At 34.6% G+C, this 19171-nt stretch overlaps 1 protein-coding gene across 2 annotated transcripts in view; it reads left to right on the top strand.

The window, feature by feature from the left end:
- Syx1A (Syntaxin 1A) overlaps positions 1 to 19171 on the top strand; it is a 483435-nt gene that overhangs the window by 451594 nt on the left and 12670 nt on the right. Inside the window, exon 10 of one of the 2 annotated variants that reach the window (XM_090369618.1) lies at positions 2611 to 2786. The exons of the other annotated variant lie outside the window; for it this stretch is intronic. Within the exon in view, the coding sequence (XP_090225744.1) occupies positions 2611 to 2748 (138 nt within the window). The 3' untranslated portion in view covers positions 2749 to 2786. Of the gene's footprint in view, positions 1 to 2610; positions 2787 to 19171 lie in introns of those variants that run through there. 2 annotated transcript variants of the gene reach the window in all.

Here is a 19171-nt window from a genome sequence, read left to right on the forward strand (position 1 = left end):
GGGAAAGATTTAGACAGGACTGCAGGAAGTTTTCTTTTAGCCAGTAAGTTGTTAATTGTTAATTATTGGAATTAGTTGCCTGAGGGGTGGGGTAGTTGATGTTGATAGCTTGGGGAAATTCAAAGTTCAGCTGGAGGGAGTCTTTTTTTTTGTAATTGTAGCAAAAGCCCAGGCTTCCTTGCACCACGTGACTAATACTATACCAATACAAAGCTGTAACTCCACAATATACAAAGTCAGTACCCAAATTTTTTGATCATACCTCCTATATACTGTTTTGTCTTATATGAAATCTCTCACTTCTTTCAGAAAGCTTACTTGCTTCACAGTATAGTAAGTATTCTTTATCTATCAATACATACTTTCTGTACTACACCTTTATACTTTACTTGTTAACTGATCTTTAAATTTACTATGACATAAAAATTAATGTTATTATAACACCCCTATCTATATAGAGCCTTGTCAATCAGTTCAGCCCTCAAGGGCTTCTGCAAGGCTCATGAGGTAAAATGTTTTGCAGCATGGTCTGTGCTTGTTGACAGGAGAGACTTTTTACAAGAATAGGATACACTTTAAATAGGGTACAAGAATATTTGCTAATATGATTGAGGCTAGGGTTAGGTGGGTCAGCAAACTGTCAGTTGAGGATACACAAACTAATTTAACAGCAGCTGTGAGTAGAGACAAAATTGATTCTTGAACTGCCATTGGGATTGCAGGTCCTCATAGGATAAGCAAATATATGGGCTGTGTTAGGATTACAGAGGCATATATATATATATATATATATGATTGTACGCTAATGCTAAGAGTAGTAGATAAATTTGATGAATATGAAGTATTGGTTGTCATCAAATGAAAACATTGTAGGGATGTTAGACACAATGTCATTTGGACATAGGGGATGCAGAATTTGTATATCGTAAATACAATGTGTACAGAAAGGACAGAGAGGATGGGGAAAACAGTTATGTTCTTGGTTAAAAGGCACATACAATCTTGGACACTGCACCTAGAGACATTTTGCTTTTATAAAGATGACTACAATGGTCTTAGACAATTTTTAAATTCTTTTCAGTGGGAACAACTGGTGAAGTTAACAACTGCAAATTCTATAAGGAAAGTGTTGAGGAAAGAAATCATAGAAGCTACTGAGCTTTTTATACCACCTAAGAGATATGGTCAATATTTGGCTAAGAATGCAAAGAAAAGTAGCAAAGATTCCTGTGCTTATATTGATGTATATGCTAAAAGGAAAGAGGTGAACCACGTTGGTCCACTAAATGTGAATGGCATGACTTTTTATGGTCCTATTCAGGTTGCTAACAAACTGAATAAATATTATGCATCCACATTCAAATACATGAAATTTTTAGGGATGGGGATACTAGAAGTATATCAAGTTATAATTGAGAACTAAGTGATTTTTTGATAACCAAGGTAAGTGGAGAAGAAATTACTGGAGCTAAAAGTGAATAAAGCACCTGGGGCTGATGGAATCTATTTAATTATATTAAAAGAAGCAACAAGGTTGATAAGCAAACCTTTGACCATAATTATATGATCATCCTTGGATTTGGGGGTAATTCTTAAAGATTGAAGATATGCAAATGTCTCCTTTTCATAAAGAGAGTAATAAAGGGAAGAGCAATTACCTATAAGGTTGACTTGTTCCAAAGAAAATAATGGAATCAGGGATAAGAAAGTAATGTAGGATCATCTTGAGAGGAATGTTTATCTCCAATTGGAGATATGCATCCCTTTCTCCAAAGCGCAGCATGGAAAAGGACATTTTGCCTGACCAGTCTGATTAGCTACTATGTTGAAGTAACAAAGGATTGGATGAAAAAAATAAATTTTGATATGGCACACTTAAATTTCAGTAAAGCTTTTGACAATATTCCACAGGAAAGACTACTGTTCAAATGGGAAAATTGTTCCAATTTAAGTTATTCCAGAGAAACTGGCAAAAAATTCCCTTTTTTTTTGCCACAGCTTCTCTATTAAAAAGTGACAAGTCTCTATTGGATATGGTGAAAATGTGTTATAAAGTTGGCAATGTTTTATATAAATTTCATGCAATCAACAACAAGTTAGTAATTAATAAAGTTATAACAAAATAACATACTTAATTTTTTGCATACTAAAGTGCCATCTGGTATGTGTAACCTACAAAAATATTTTTAAAAAAAGTTAGTATTCAAAAAATTGAGTACATTATTTTCATTTAATTTATTAATCATTAATAATAAAATGTTATAATAGCTCAAGTTAATCTAATAATCTGTTACCCCAAATAAATTTCTAGAGACGGACTGAATAAGTTGACATCATATTAACAGTAATCTTGTGGCATTCTAAATTTAAAGATCAGTTAACTTAGTAAATGAAATACAAAATATGTGCAGAGAAGTGTCTTAGTTGCAATAGCTTTTCTTTTCTTTTTTTTTTTTTCTATATAATATAACACTCACCCTATGTCAATAATTACTCTTATTACACAAAAGTTATCTTGTGCATGAATTTTATCCAAATGTATATAGTGGTGATATTTGTCATGTTTCATGCTGGAATGAATTATTAGCAAGTTGTTTTTTACTTTACCAGGCATTACTGGTGATTTACTCCATCCTATTAAGCATGAAGGAAGTGAACCACCAGTTAGTCACTGCATGCAGTATACTATTTCCTCTCACAAGAATGTTCCCTACTAACGGCACATACATTGTTACTTGGTCTAAGTAACTCTTTCTTCAGTCAAGTTGAAAGAATATGACTAAATTGTAATTAAAAATTTTGTTTTTTGCTTATTTGATGGTTAATAAATATATATCAGAGGAGATTACACTGTATATTTGGCAAGACTATTTATCATTAACCATATTTCGCACTTATGTTTATTTGAAACATAGTCCACTAATATGTGTGTAAACTGTACTCCTACAGTGATCACTCAGCTACAAAACACTGGATGTTATCTGCAAGTTCCATAAAAAAAAAAAAATTATGAAAAATGACAATCTCTCTTAATATGTCATTAGCTTTCCTTTTTATACTTTTCAATGGCCCTTACTCAGAAGAGTTTACAACTTTGTTGTTAAATTTATTTTTTTTAATTTTTAAATGAAATCAAATCCTATTGTTGTACCTTTGCCCACCAGTACAGTATTCTATAATTGGCTATACAGTGACATTTCCCATTCCCATTGTGGTATATGTGAGATGCCAGACACATGTCTAATCTTGCTGTAAAGCTCTGGTTTTGCTGGCTAAATATGAACAGCTAACAAAAATACAGATGCACGTGAGTGTCTGAGTTTCAATCATTGGGAGGGGGGGAAGAGTAAAAATTAAATTCTAAAAGATATAAAAAATTACTACTGTTTACAATTCAGTGAAAAAGCTAAAAATTAATTTTTTAGCTTTTTTTTTTTTTTTACTAAATTTAAAATTGTAGTTAGAGTAAAACAAAAAGGGGATGTCTCCTAGATGTCACACAAGCATGTTTGTTAAATTGAGTAAAGAAAGGTAAAGTAAAGATGGGTAAAGAAAGTAAAGTGAACAGTACTCAGTTCACAACAAACCATATATTTTTCATGGCAGCATACAAATTCAAACACTGTATGTTTGCATTCTAAATTTAAATCAATTCTTACATGTTGCAACCATAATCATCAAGACATTAACAAGCTAATATATTTGTATTAATATGCTTAGTAAAGCTTAAATCTGTGAAATGCTGAATTATTTTATTATTTACTTCATATTTACCTATACACTCCCGCCTAAAAGTTTGAAATCACATGTCATTTTTCTTAATTTTCAAGGTTTTTATTAAAATAGGACCAATATGTTTACAAATTTTTATTAAAATTATTTTTTATTATATATAAAAATCAAAAAATTGAAATAATATTTAAGAAATTTATAGAGAGTGGGAATATTGTTTCAATACTATAGAAAATTGTAGATAATTCTAGAGTGTTTTGCGATAATATAAATTCAGGAGTTAGAGCTTTAACTTATAAAATTGAAATCTGTAAAGAATGCTTGGTGTAAGTTTCATGATAAACATGGCAAGAAATAACGAATTGCGTATTGAACTCTGTATAAAGAAAGTTATTCCATGAGAACTATTGGCAAAAACTAGGTATTTCATTTAAAGAAGTACAAACTACCATTCGACAATTCAAGAGACTGACAGTTTAAAGGACAAATACCAACCAGGATGACCACATGTTACAACAGAAGCACAAGATAAGACAATAACACTGATTTCTAAATGCAGTCGATGACTTACTGCACCTGAAATTTGGGCTGAGTTCGATAGGAACAGATCCACTGTAAAGTTTCATCTTAAAAGCAAGCTTATATAGCATCAGCCAAAAAAAAAAAAAAAAAAAAATCCTTCCCTTTTCATACACCCAGTCATACACTCCAAACGTTTGTCTAGTTCAACCTTGAATTTATTTAAGCTGTCATCTTCATGACAGATGGAAGTTTGTTCCAGCAATCAACCACCTGCTGGCTAAAGGCAAATTTCTGCACATCTGTTCTACAGCTTTCTTTCCTCAATTTGAATTTATGTCCCCCCCAGGTGCAGAATCTGAGCAAGAGGAAGAATCCCATCAGCATTGAGCTTGCTCAAACCATTCAAGGCCTTATACACCTCAATCAGATCACCTCGCAGGTGCCTAGTCTCCAGAAGCTTCAATTTGCAGAATTTAAGCCTTTCTTGGTAACACCAACCTTTTGTTCCACTCACCAATCTTGTTGCCCTTCTCTGTACTTGTTCCAGCAGCTCTACATCTTTCCTAAAATGAGGCCTCCAGACCTGTATGCAGTACTTAAGGTGCGGCCTCACCATTGCCTTATACAAGGGGATAATCACCTCCTTATCCCTGCTAGCAAAATTCCTATATATCATTGACAAGACTCCATGAGCTACTCTTGCAGCTTGTCTACACTGCTTAGAAAACTTTATATCTAACTGCACAATTACCCCAAGGTTTTTTTTTTTTTCATTCTCCATTACCCTGTGTAGTACTGCACAGTTGATATGTTACTCTGGGATTACTGCTACCCATATACAGCACTTTGCATTTGTCAATATTAAACTTCAGTTGTCACCTCTCAGCCCATCAGCTCAACTTTTCCAAATCCTGTTGCAGCAGCATACCATCCTTACTATCATCAATAACCCTACCACCCTTCGTATTTTCTGCAAACTTGGACATTAAGCCTGATATACCTTCATCAATATCATTGATAAATATTGAAAACAGCAATGGACTCAGTACTGACCCCTGGGGAACTCAACTAATAACATTAGTGCAGAAAGAGCAGTGTCCATTGATTACCACTGTCTTCTCCCACTCAACCATTCTTTTATCTACAGCAGCAACTTGCCATTAATGCCATAGTGCTCCAACTCGTACAGTAGTGTTCCATGTGCAACAGTATCAAAAAGCTTTCCTAAAATCCAAGTATATGATATCAAAATTATTTTTTGCATCCAGTTCCTTTGTGACCACATCATAGTATCCAGTCAAATTGGTCAGACAAGACTTCCCCTTAACAAACCCGTGCTGTGTCTGAACAATAACTGCAGTCTTGTATAGGTGATCCTGCAGTGCTTCTTTATCCAGTGACTCTATCATTTCCCCAGAACAGAAATTAAACTAACAAGTCTGTAATTACTCATGTCACCTTTCAATCCCCCTTTGTGAATTGAGGATACATTTGCACATCTCCAGTCCATGGGAACCTCCCCTGAGTCCAAGGATGCCCTTATGGTTATATAATGGTCCAAAAACCCTTATGAAAACCAAAAAATCGAAAGAAATGGTTGGCTTGGGCTGAGCCATCAACATTAGCAGAATTTAAAAGTGGAAAAATATACTGTGGACAGATGAATCGAAATTTGAAATTATTAAAACCAAGTGTAGAGTTTGTGATATGATCAACTGAAGGAAAAATGTTCCACATTGTTTAGTTGCCAACAGTCAAGCATGGTGGTGGTGGTGGTTCCATCGTGATCTGTGGTTGCTTCTGTTTTTTTGGAGTGGGTAAGGTAAAATTGTCAGAATAGAAGGAATTTTAAGAAAGAAGGCTATAAAACTTGAACATTCTTGAATATAGTGCAATATCCTCTAGACTTCAACAGCATGAAGAAATTTTATGTTACAACAAGATAATGATCCAAAGCACAACTCTAAGCTGTGCAGGACCTTTCTAGCAACTAAACAACAGGTGGAAGTATTGCAAATTATAGTGTGCCATCCCAATTGCCTGACTTAAACCCAATGGAGCTTTTATGGGATCGTCTAGACCATGAAGTCAGCCCATCTTCACAAAATTTATGGGAAACCTTGCAGATCACTTGGAATAATGTTAGTCAAAACACTATTATAAAATTAATTACCAGAATGCTGCCGCAGTGATAAAATATCATGGAGGATATTTTGATAAGAAATAAATATAGTTAATATTAATCATTTCAATATATTTTTTGCTGTAAATTTTTCAATGCTTAATAAAAAAATCTTAAAATACTTTGTAATGTGTTGCTTCTTTATATTAAACCTTACATTGTCATAGCTAATTTCAAAAAAATTAATGAAAACTGTTGTCATACACTGTAATTCCAAACTTAGGTGGAAGTGTAGATGAATGCTGTATACGTATAGTTGAAAGCTGTACATGTACAGTAAACTTCCATTTATTTGGACTAATGGTAAAGAAATGAGACATAAATAATCAAAAAACACAGATAATCTAAATTTATTTTTAACTCTTACACATTTTTTTTTCATAAAACTTATAACATGGCTGACAACTTTTGCAGTGTCCTGTAAAATTCATAGAAAATCTCTTTTTATCATTTTATAGTGCACTTATGTTTTAAGTTTCAGCCAAGTGTGGTGTTCTTCAAATATACAGCCCAATCAAATTCTAAATTCATGACTTGTATGTATTTCTTTTATGATTATTGATATCAACTTCACAGCTGCCATTAGGTGACAACGGTTCTTCATCTTTGATACAGAATAATATCCTGCAGGTAGCATTTGTTTCTTTTTGTGCTTGTGAATAGTGAGGTTATGGCTGCTGTTACATTACTTAATATACAACCAACAGTGCCAGGTGATAAAATCAGAAAGGAGACATGTAGTGGTATGTTCCTTTATATTTTGAAATCAGAAAAGGAGGTTAAGTTTGTAGTTTGTGCTGGCACAATATTAACATTGCAGATAGCAAGAAAAATTATATTAAATAGCTATGTTAAATGTGAAAAACATGCCAGAAAGATAATGTCAACAAGGCCAAAATATATGAAGTAAGTAAGTTTAGAGTGATGTGTACACTGAGAGGATTGGAGAAATATGAATATTAATGAATGTGAATCAGTCTTCAAATTCTTTTATTCTTACTTCTTATTCTTCCTTCTGTCCTATATTTCTAGTAGTAATTTATGCAATGACCACCTAACATTGTTGTATTTCATACGTCTATATTACATAGATGTATGAAATATAATTTTTTTAATTGGAAATGCAAATATATTTTTTATATTGCACAAACTCTTAATTTCAGTGTTTGTATGCCTATAAGTAATATTAATTTACCATTTTGTATGTGTTAATGATGTCTGTCCATCCCCCCCTCAAACAAAAAAGATTCCAGATGTAAAAGGTTTAGTAACTACTACTGTATAATTTGGAGGGGTTGGGATTTTAGATTATAATTATAAACAAAACAAATAACTTTTACAATAGGTTTATTGCATTTCATAATGATGCATATCATTTTCCCATTGCCTTATATGATACATTAATTTTGATTACACTACTTTGCATGGTTTTCAATGTTTGGAAACTAACAGCTGTTTTCTACTCAGTTTTTTATGCTGATTTCAGCAATGTTATTCATTTTTCTCTCTCTCTCTCTCTCTCTCTCTCTCTCACATACCATTTTTTTCACAAATCACTTAAGTTGATGGCATGAGCTATATTATTGAATGTAATTAAGTTAGGAGTAAATGCTGGGAATTTGTAAACTAAATCTTCATATGTTGGTAACACCGCCTTCATTTGTTTCTTGACCTTGAGAGGTCCATGCAGTAGTATTTATCAGTGTGAGCTCAGGTTGCTCTTGACATTATCGTGTCAAACTTATGCTGAAAAGTGAGTAAAATGTCTTCACACAAATGTTTGAAATTATCCAAACTTCACACAAATGTTTGAAATTATCCACTGTAATTATCCAAACTTATTTTGTTATGTTTGTGTAAGTTATGTAGTCCTCAAGCAAAGCAAGATGTGACAGAATTTGTAAAAAATATGTATTCTGCTTATTTTGGAATGAAACTTGGTGATCAAGTTATGCAAGGGGCTGCACATAAAGTTTTCCAAATCTGTGTGAAGCATTGAGATTGTGGAAAAATGGTAAAAAAAAGGCTATGCCATTTGCAATTCTGAGGATTTGGTGGGGCCTACAAACCACTGTAATTTTACCAAAGGAAAATGCAGAACACCTTGGTTCTAGACTTAGATCAAAAAATCTTCTAGCACATGGGATGTTTTTCTCATGGAACAGAGAATGAGACCTAGTCCCCTACTTTTCTAAGGATGATTCTATGTTTTTTTGCAGTAATATAAATGACTTAATGAACTATTTAGGAATTAGTTACAATCCTATACAGTGGATACATTTTATTGACTCATCCAAGAGGAGTCTCAATGGTGCGTTGCTCCACAATGGAAATAGATATGGGTCAATTCCGGTAGCTCACTCTATGCATTTGAAAGAAACATATGAGAACTTGAAGAAGTTGTTGACAAATATTAAGTATGGTTGGTTGGTTGGTTTGTTTGTCTGTGCTGACTTTAAAGTGATAGGCATGTTACTTGGACAGCAATCTGGCTACACAAAAATTCCTTGCTTTTTGTGTGAGTAGGACAGTTGGGCAAGGAGTAAGAATTGGGATGTCAAGGTCTGGCCAAAGAGGGACAGTTTGTTGCCTGGATCAAAGAACATAGTTTGTAAACCATTGATAGACCCCAAACTGTCCTCCTTCCACCCTAGCACATCAAACTGGGTTTGATGAAATAGTTTGTGAAAGCTTTACCTAAGAAGGTCCATTTCAACTACCTTGGTATAACTACCTTGGTATTAAACTTATTTTTAACTCTTACACTTTTTTTTTTTCATAAAACTTATAACACGGCTGACAACTTTTGCAGTGTTCTGTAAAACAAGAAAAGCTAAAACAAGGTATTTTTGTTGGACCTCAAATTCACAAACAACTGATGATGGACTTAAATTTTGAGGGAACTATGAATAAAAAAGAAAACAGGCATAGATTAGCTTCAGGTCTGTTGTTGAAAACTTCTTAGGGAACAACAAAGATTCAGACTAGAAGAATAAAGCTGAAAATATGTTGGCAAACTTCAAGAAGCTGGGCTGCAACGTGAGTGTCAAGGTACATTTTTTTACACTCTCGCATATACTACTTCCCAGAAAATCTACAAAGTATTAGTGAAAAACCAGGGGAGGTGGGTGGAACGAGTACAGAGAAGGGCAACAAGATTAGTGAATGGAACAAAGGGGTGCTCTTATGAAGAAAGGCTTAAGTTTTGCAAATTACAGTGCTACAGTGTCTGTCTAGTCTCCAGACACTGTAGTTTTAAATTATAGTGTCTGGAGACTAGGCACCAGCGAGGTGATCTGATAGAGGTGTATAAAGCCTTGAATGATTTGAGCATGCTCAATGCTGATGGGATTCTTTCTCTGGCTCCGAATAATCACCTGAGAGGGCATAAATTCAAATTGAGGAAGGACAGATGTAGGATAGACATGCGGAAATTTGCTTTTAGCCAGCAGGTAGTTGGTTGGTGGAACAGACTTCCATCCCTTGTTGTGGAAGTTGATAGCCTAAATAAATTTAAGGCTTAGCTAGACAGGTATTTCGAACGAATGAAGGGGTGAAGTGGAAGTGGGTTTTTTTTTTTTTTTTTTTTTTGGCTGATGCTGCATAAGCTTGCTTTCTTGCATCATATGCCTCTACTAATGCTAATGTCAGCATATGGCTGAATATTGCTGGATGCCAAAGAGGAACTGTAAACTAGAAGGATCTGCAAGAAAATCAAAGAAATAAAAATTTGACCTATTGTAGATCAATTTTTAAAATGAGAGGTGTGTTTAGTGGACTTTTTACCATACTGCCATTTTTAATAGTGTTTTCATGGCTGATATAAGTAATTTCATTGCACAAATTCTGCCAAAATTTTTATTAATTTTGGCAGAAAATTTAAAAATCAAATTTTCTTTTGTTTTTTTGAAGAAACCTGACATGGTGGAAGAAATGAGCATTAGAAAATGATTCAGAAATGCCCTTTTCTGAGAAAACATCAAATTGTTTTCATAATGCAGAGTAGTGTTATTAATGTGGAAGAAACAGTCTGTTGCATTCCAATGGAAAAGCAGATGTTTACAATACTATAGGGTTGCAGATGGTATTTCAATCAAATTCATATACTTTGCTGTGTTTAATTTTTGACCATGGGGATTTTTCTGCTTCCACTGAAGGCCAGGGCTGAGTACTTGATGCTACAGCTTGAGTTTATGTTCAACCTACAGACAAATACTCTTATTTTCAGGGAAATGAATGAATGAATGTTCCACCTACAAACTGACTCTGTTGTCAGTGAAATGGGAAATACATTGTGCAAGAAAGATAGGTGGAATAGGACCAGGATATGCTTTCCAGGGGGCAAAAGTAAATGACATAGAACAGATATCATCTTTTAAGGCAATATTGTACACGTTGGCACTAAAGAAAATGAGAGTAAGAAATCTGAGGAAAGTGTCTGTAATTCTGCCCAGACAAGATAGGAAGGTGTATATGTTGAGAGCCTTGTCAATCAATTCAGCCTTGGAGAGAATGTGCAAGCCTCATGGGGTAGAATTTTTCTCAGCATGATCTGTGCTTGTTACTATTGACACATGCAGCAGCCTGGAAAGCAAGATGTCTGGGATTTCATGCCCTGCTGTGGGTCATCACAGAATAAATGATTACTGTGTTAGAGTTATTAAGAGTAAGAACATGTACATGTATACTTGCATGTACACTAATGCTAGGAGCATTGTAAATAAATTTGATGAATTTGAAGTACTGATTACGTCGTTGAATACAGACATTGTAGGAATAGGGGAGACGACGTGGTGTAACTCAGTCATAAGTTATGCTGAATTTTGAATATGGGGAGTACAATGTATACAGTAAGGACAGACAGGACAGGAGGGGTTATGCCCTTGGTTAAGATGAATATGAAATCTAAGGCAGTGCATCCAGTTGACTTGGGTGGTGAGTGAGTACAATTTTGAGTCAGTTTGATGTGATATAGGCAGTGGGAAAACAAATTTGAGAATAGGAGTGTGTGTTATAGGCCTAATGACCGTGATGAGCATACCAAACAGCTATACGAGGAAATGCTGGGCCATTTTAATGCATGGGCGGATGCCAGGAACCTCAGCCTACTGGGTGCCTCACTTATGGTTAGGGATGCGACCAAGGGAGACCCAGAAAAAAAAACAAAATTTAAACTGAATTGGGGCCACATTTGGAAATTCGCCGGGGGCCCAATAGTTCTTAAAACGGCCCTGGGGAAATGGAGTGGGCCAGCAAATCAGAATGTCTCATAATGGGAGATTTTAACTTTCCAGATATCTGAAATTTGTGGGTTGCTCACTCACACATAAGCAAGACTTTTGTGAATTTCTTAGATGATTTTTCTAAAACAGCATGTTAGAGAGGAACAAGAGGAAGCAATACTCTTGATCTGGTATTCTTCATGCATTAAGGATCTGCAGGTAAAAGACCCACTGGGTGGTGGCAGCAATCACAATTTACTTATGTGAAATTTAATTAAAGATATAACTACTGTCAAGGGTAAAGGAATAGGCTTTTGCTTTCCAAAGAGTGACTACAGAGGTCTCAGATAGTTTTTAAATTGTGTGCAGTGGAGCCATCTGATGATATTACCAACTGCAAATTCTAAATGGGAAGTAATCAAAGAAGCTACTAGGCTTTTCATACCAACATCAAAGAAATACTGTTCAAGGCTTAGATCTAAATGGATGTCAGATGGGATGCATATAAATTATCAGGTGATACAGAAAATATGAGTCTGTAATCAAGTTACAAAGGAGGTTAGGCAAGCTAACACAGATTATGAGAAGTCTCTGGCAAAGAGCACAAAGCAGAGACTTCTATGCTTATATTAACAGTAGAAGAAAGGGGTTGAATCACATTGGGCCACTTGATGTCTGTGGGTTAACTGTTGATGACCCTGCTCAGGTTGCAGACAAACTGAATAGGTATTTTGTATCTATAGTCACACATGAGGAATTCTTTAGGAAAGGGGATGCTAGAAGTTTATCACCCTCTAATGAGGAGCTAGATGACTTTGTGATCCTGACTTCCTGAAAGGAAAGTTGAGGATGGACATATAAAAGGGGTGGATGAAATCTATCCAATTATATTAAGGGAGGCAGCAAAGGAGGTAAGCAAACCCTTAGGCATAATTATGAGAGCATACTTTGATTTGGGAGGGAGTTTCCCTATGGATTGGAGAAGTGTGAATATATACCCAATTCATAAAGTGGGACCAAAAGGTGACATGAGTAATTGCAGACCTGTTAGCTTAAAGTCTGTTCCAGGGAAAATAACGGAATCACCTGTTAAAGAAGTAATGCAGAACCATTTGGACAGGCATGCAATTATACTCCAATCACAGCATGAATTTTTAAGGGGCAGTCTTGTGTAACCAATCTGATAAGTTACTATGATGCAGTGACCAAAGAGAACTGAATGCAAAAAAATCATTTTGACATCATATACTTTGATTTTAGGAAGGCTTTTGATACAGCAACCTGTTATGTTGCACATAACAGGCTGCTGTACAAACTGGAGCAATGTGGCATTAAGGCAAGTTACTGCTACGGATAAAGGGATGGTTAAATGGAAGATAACAGAGAGTAGTTATCAATGGGCACTGCTCTTTGTGGACTAATGCTATTAGTGGAGTTCCCCATGGTTAAGTGCTGGGTCCATTGTTGTTTTCAATATTTATCAATAATATTGATTAATATGAATAAATATTGAAATCTGTCTGTATATAAGGCTTAATGTCTAAGTTTGCAGACGATACAAAGGTTGGCAGGGTGGTTAACAACAGTAATGATGGTATGTTACTGCAACAAGATCTAGGAAAATTGGATGGGCTGAGAAATGATAATTAAAGTTTAACATTGACAAATGCAAAGTACTGCAAATGGGTAACAATAACCACAGAGTAACTTTTCAACTGTGTGATACTACCCTCAGTGTAGTGGAGAATGAAAAAGACCTGGAGGTAATTGTGCTGTCAGACACGAAATTCTCTGAGCCATGCAGAGAAGCTACCAGGACAGCTCATGGTTGATTGATTGATTGATTAATTTGGATTTTACTGGTGCAAAAACAGCTTATGGTGTTTTGTCAATAATATTCAGAAATTTTGCTAGCAGGGATAAGGAGGTGATTATTCCTTTGTATAAGGCCATGGTTAGGCTGCATCTTGAGTACTGTGTACAGGTCTGGAGACTTCACTTTAGGAAGGTGTAGATCTGCTGGAATGGGTGCACAGAAGGGCAACCAGAGTGAAGGGAACAAAAGGGTGCTTTTACCTAAAAAGGCTTCAGTTCTGCAAATTGCAGAATCTGAAGATCAGGCACCTGCTGAGAGAGAGAGAGGGAGATCTGATTGAGGTGTTTAAAGCCTTGGATGGATTGAGTAGGCATAAATTGAAGTTAAGGATGGTTTCAGGAAAAATGTGTGGAAGTTTGCCTTCAGCCAGCAGGTGGTTGACTGTTGGAACAGGCTTCCATCTCTTGTGGAAGTGGATGGGTTGAATACATTTAAGGGAGAGCTAGACAAATTCTTGGAGGATATGGATGAGTGATTTTTTTTTTTACTGAAGCTATATAAGCATGCTTTCTTTCATCATTTGCAATTACTACTAATACCATTATCCATTGTTCTGTTTGTGTTATTAATATTTTTTTAAAGCATAACCTGTTTGTTTGTTATTTGGTTTTTAGGAGCATTAGCAACTAAGGCCATATTGCTCCGGGATATGCGGTGGTCATTCCCTGACCTTTCTGCATTCTCCGTATTTGGTAGTCACGGGCTCGAACCCCGGTCTATCAAGAAGCGTGTGCTACGCACTGCTGCTTCTGCCCACCTGGCTACGGAGGAGCCCCACATAACCTGAACAGATGAATCTGCTATATGGCAGATTTATCTCTTCAAAGCAAACTTTAATCATCTTATAGCTTATGTTTATTTTAAAAAAATATTTAGTAACACATTTGTAATATAGATTTATTTTTCTTTGTATCACAAAACTGTTTCTTATGTCAAACTATGGAGAATATTCTCATTTCAGAAAATATTCCCTATTCACATTACTATCCCTACCATAATCTTCAACCAGTTTTGTTCTGATTTCCTCCATTTTGAATCTGTTACTTAAACAATATAATTCCTGTTACAGTACTTAAAACCTCACAATTTATAAAAAAATTTTGTGCTGGGTTAAATTTGCTTTGTTTTTCTTTAACTTTGTAATTGCACTTTTTTTTTTTCCTAATTTTGGTTTCATTTATAAATGTTAAATAGAATTCATATGAATAGTTAGCAATTTTTGTGAAAGTACTTCTTTTTTTTGTCTTGTTCTAACTTGTCAAATCCCCAACAACAGGTTGGAATAGGAACTTACCCTCTGTTACCTTGAAGAAACTATAAAAACTAAAAATAGTGCACGTATGATTAGTTTGTGTTTATTATATTCGTAATTATATCATTATATACAGCTACACTCAATCATTATATACAGCTACTTTATAAATCACATAGGTTACCTATGTGATTTATAAAGCATTTTCTTACAAAGTGACAGTTCTTGTTTCTTTTTTTAAGTTTTTCTTCCATTTTTATTTTAAAAAGTAAATTATCTTATAAGCTGTTAGCAAATCATAGAAAGAAAGTCACTTTTCTTTTTTTCCTGCTCCAACTAACAAACCGACTTTACCACTTGCCATGTGGTGGAGCCTAAAACCTGGGTGATAAAGCTTATCCCCCCAGAGCTAAAATTAGCACAAAATGGACAGAACAGATTATCTACCATTAGAGCTCTCAAGATTTCACACCAAACTGACCATGACCTCTCTCACCCAAAGAGATTAAAAAAGGACACAAATAAACAAGAACCATCAGCTTTCTTGATTGTGCACTTGTTGTCAACTGAGCTTATGAGCAAGCTTTCTCCATTATTCAAAGGTCTCTTGAAAACTTCACAGGGCCACCCAATATGGGTCAAGCAACTCCAATCAGGAGAACTCTAATAGTTTGCACAACCAAGACATTCCAGGCAGTTATTACAGCTAACTTCCTCAAGTGGAATAATACCAATTACAGTCACTCCATGTGCCCTCTTAACTCCTCCAAAGGAGTTATAAACAAATGATACTTGTTAAATATTTCAGATGTGATAGTCCAAGAGTTGCAAGAGTGGAAAGTAACACTAGCCAGAAGAATAATGATTCAAAAAGGCAGTAACCGGGATTTTAACATGTAATGTCATAATTTTCAGTGCACTGAATTTGTCAACTTTGGTAAAAGTAAGTTAGCATTAGCAATGGCAAATGATGCAAGAAAGCAAGCTTATACAGCATTACATAAATTACCTAAATTGGTGTGTTCAACCCTTATGTTACATATGTTACAAATATCAAAAATTGGCCATTCTCAAACTACATGCTGAGGTGATGCCATGTGCCCAAACTGCAGATCTCAAAGTCATACCCAAATAGAATGCACTGCATCATCACCACTCTGCCCTATTTGTAAGGTTAGTCACCCAGCTTATTCTAAGGAATGTGATTTATGGTTAGGGAAAAAAAATACAGAAATATTGGTATCAAAAACAAAGTGACATACCAAGAAGAAAAAGCACATGATTAGCCTTACCAAAACTTATATATGCCTTAATTTCTCAAAACTACAATTCTACAGTGATTTAGACAGGTGATAGATCCTCCAGATAGATCAATAGCAGAATCGGTACCCTTCATCCATCTTCCAAGCAGTGTTTTGTAGACTAAATAATAACACAACAATCAAGTACCAACGAACAGTCCTTCAAGTAATAAAACACCAGAAGAAACATGTAGACCAAAGACTGTTGAGTTTAGTGATGTCAGTAACACCAAACAATACAGATACAGACATTATCAACAATACGAAACCATGTTAAATCTTCATGCCACAAGATGGGGACCAGATGTTTTGTAGATTTAACCAAGAATACAGAGGTAGAAAAGGAGTCTAGATGCCTGTTTTAACAAAAAAAGAAAAGTACACCTGATTGCCACAAACAGTCTGCTCATTTTCATTCTTGAAAATAAAATACAACAAATCATACCATGGAATTGCAGAGGATTACACAGCAATAATGATGACATCTATGAACTGATCTCTAGATATGATCTACCCTATTTGCTTTCAAAGAAACTAAGTTGACTCCCCAGGTGACTTCCAAAATTAAGAGCTATAATTTGTATTTAAAAAAATGAAACTTCCTCTACACATAGCAGTGTAGTAATTCTAGTGTGGACAAGAGTTCCATCCAGATACAATCCTCTTCAGACTTTCTTAGAAACAGTTGCTATTCACATTATGCTGAGAATTGCATTAACCGTTGTTTCTATATATGTCTTGCTCTAAACCAGACCTATACTTCTGAAGAACTTATAAAACAACTCCTGAGTATTCTGCCTAATAAACAGAATGGAGTTGGGAGTGGTGTTGGATCTGCTCATAATGACAGATCATAGGAAACAATGGCAGGAAAAAAAACAAAAATTACTTAATGCACTGCTGGATTCCCAACAGGAGTCATCTCTGCTACTGACCTTTTGTATGCTCTTCTGCAAATTACAAACATCAAAAAAGCTTTCAACACAAGGTGGATATTTGGCAATCACTTCTTAGGATCTCATACAAAAAGTTTTTTGCATCTCAGAGCCTTCTAAATGCGATACAGATTGTACTATATCAATTGAATGTTCAAGAAGATGATGCCCCGCAAGTTTCAATACTTAGTGCTAAGTTGTTTGTTAGTTGAATAAACAATATAATACAAGATATCCCAAATACTGTTCAAGCATCCACATGCAGATGATCTCTCAATCTCTTCTCAATTGCAGTATATGCACTCTATAAGAAGACAGCTTCAGACTTCAATAAACAAAATAAGATATTGGATGGCATGTAATGGCTGTTACCTAATGGAACGGAGATCTACTGCTATCCACTTTTGTATAAGCACAGTATACATCCTAAACCTGAACTAGGGTTGAAAACTCATCTAAACCCAATAACAAACTATGTCCAATTGTTCAGTTTAGATCATGGAGCTCCTATTTATGATTTCATTAGAAAAGCATTCTAATAAAACTGAATACCATCCAACAGTGCCCTGAGAATTATTTTGGGAACTTTTCAAATATTCCCAGTCCAAAGTCTTTATACAGAAGCAAATAAATCTCTGCTACATCTCAGGAGGAAACCCCCACTGCTCAGTTATGCAGCTAAAATTCAGATTCTGCCTTCGCGCTAATACCTTTTTGATCTGCAGTTGATGCTATTTTATAAGAGTAAAACAATGAAAACAAACCTGCTGGGCTCTGACTACGAGATCTGATGAAAAGTTGGAACATTTACCCTAATCACATTCACCAAGAAACAGACCAACAAGATCCACCCTGATACATGTAAGTATCTTTCTGTAATGACTATTTTGAATGCTGGAACAGAAATTCATTAGCCACTTCCAACATCCAGTAATTACTAAGGAATAAGTCAACTCTGTGGGTGGTTGAGGCTGACATGTCAGCTTGGTGGAAATCAAAGGTCAGTTGGATTGCTACCTATGTGAGAAGTGAGTTGAATATTTATTTTATTATTTATTTATTATTTTTTTTTTAAATTGCTATTTTATTTTATTTTTTTGCTGGTACAGCAAAAGCCAACTTTCATGCACCAGATGGCAAATATTAAAAATTACATGCAGCTCATTCAACTGATCATTCACACTGTTACCAAGTTTACAATGGCAGCTTGAAAACATTCTGCTGCTGCTGCTGCTGTAGCAGCATTATTTCATACATTATACACTGCTACTCCTTAGTGGCAGAATGCAGTATTTATAAACTATATGCTGTTATACTAGCTTTAGAACATGTCTAGAACTAACTTTAGAACATGAGAGAAAAGCAGCCTGAAAAAGAAAGCCTTATTAAATTCAAGAAGGAGATTATATGGAGTACTGCTAAGTAAAAAAAATTTTAAATAAGACACTTTTGTGCATGATGCATTTTAATTAGTTCATTGGTATGCAGAGGACAATTGGTACATTCAGATCCCACAGAATCCCAATCCCAACTATTGGCAAAATTTTGATTTCATTACTGAAATTAGTCTTCAGGTTCTATGAAATTATATGCAAAATGAAGTTAAAAAAGGTTAACAATATATGATACAAATCCAATTCTATAATTAGTTTTAAATTAAAGTTTAAAAGTAAATTTCAAATTATCCTTAATCATAATCTAGAGATTTATGCAAAATAATATAATAGTTACAATGCAATATGGAACTGGACTTTTAAAACACATTATAACATTTTAATAAGAAACTAGCATTTAAAACACGGAACTTGCTTAAATGACTTTATGGAAATAAATAATGATTAATCCCTCTAATAAGGAGTTACAAACTGTGAAATTAGATATAAATCAGTGTATATATTTATATTAGCTTAGAAGGAGTTCTAAGCTTGACCATGGAATCTGAATTATAGAATATAATTATATTTAAATATATTCAAGTTGTGGTTCATAATAACAAACAGATTTATTCACAATCCAATAACATTAAATTTAGATGGTATTAAAACATAAATGTAAAAAAAAAAAAAAATCATAAAAATGTATATATTAAAAAATAAAACTGAATACAGTTCAAATCAAATAGATCGTGAATAGTATGGTTTTTTAAAAA

The sequence above is a fragment of the Mastigoproctus giganteus genome, chromosome 3 (genome assembly GCF_048544385.1).
Source record: "Mastigoproctus giganteus isolate SK-2022 chromosome 3, ASM4854438v1, whole genome shotgun sequence".
Taxonomy (NCBI): Eukaryota; Metazoa; Arthropoda; class Arachnida; order Uropygi; family Thelyphonidae; genus Mastigoproctus; species Mastigoproctus giganteus.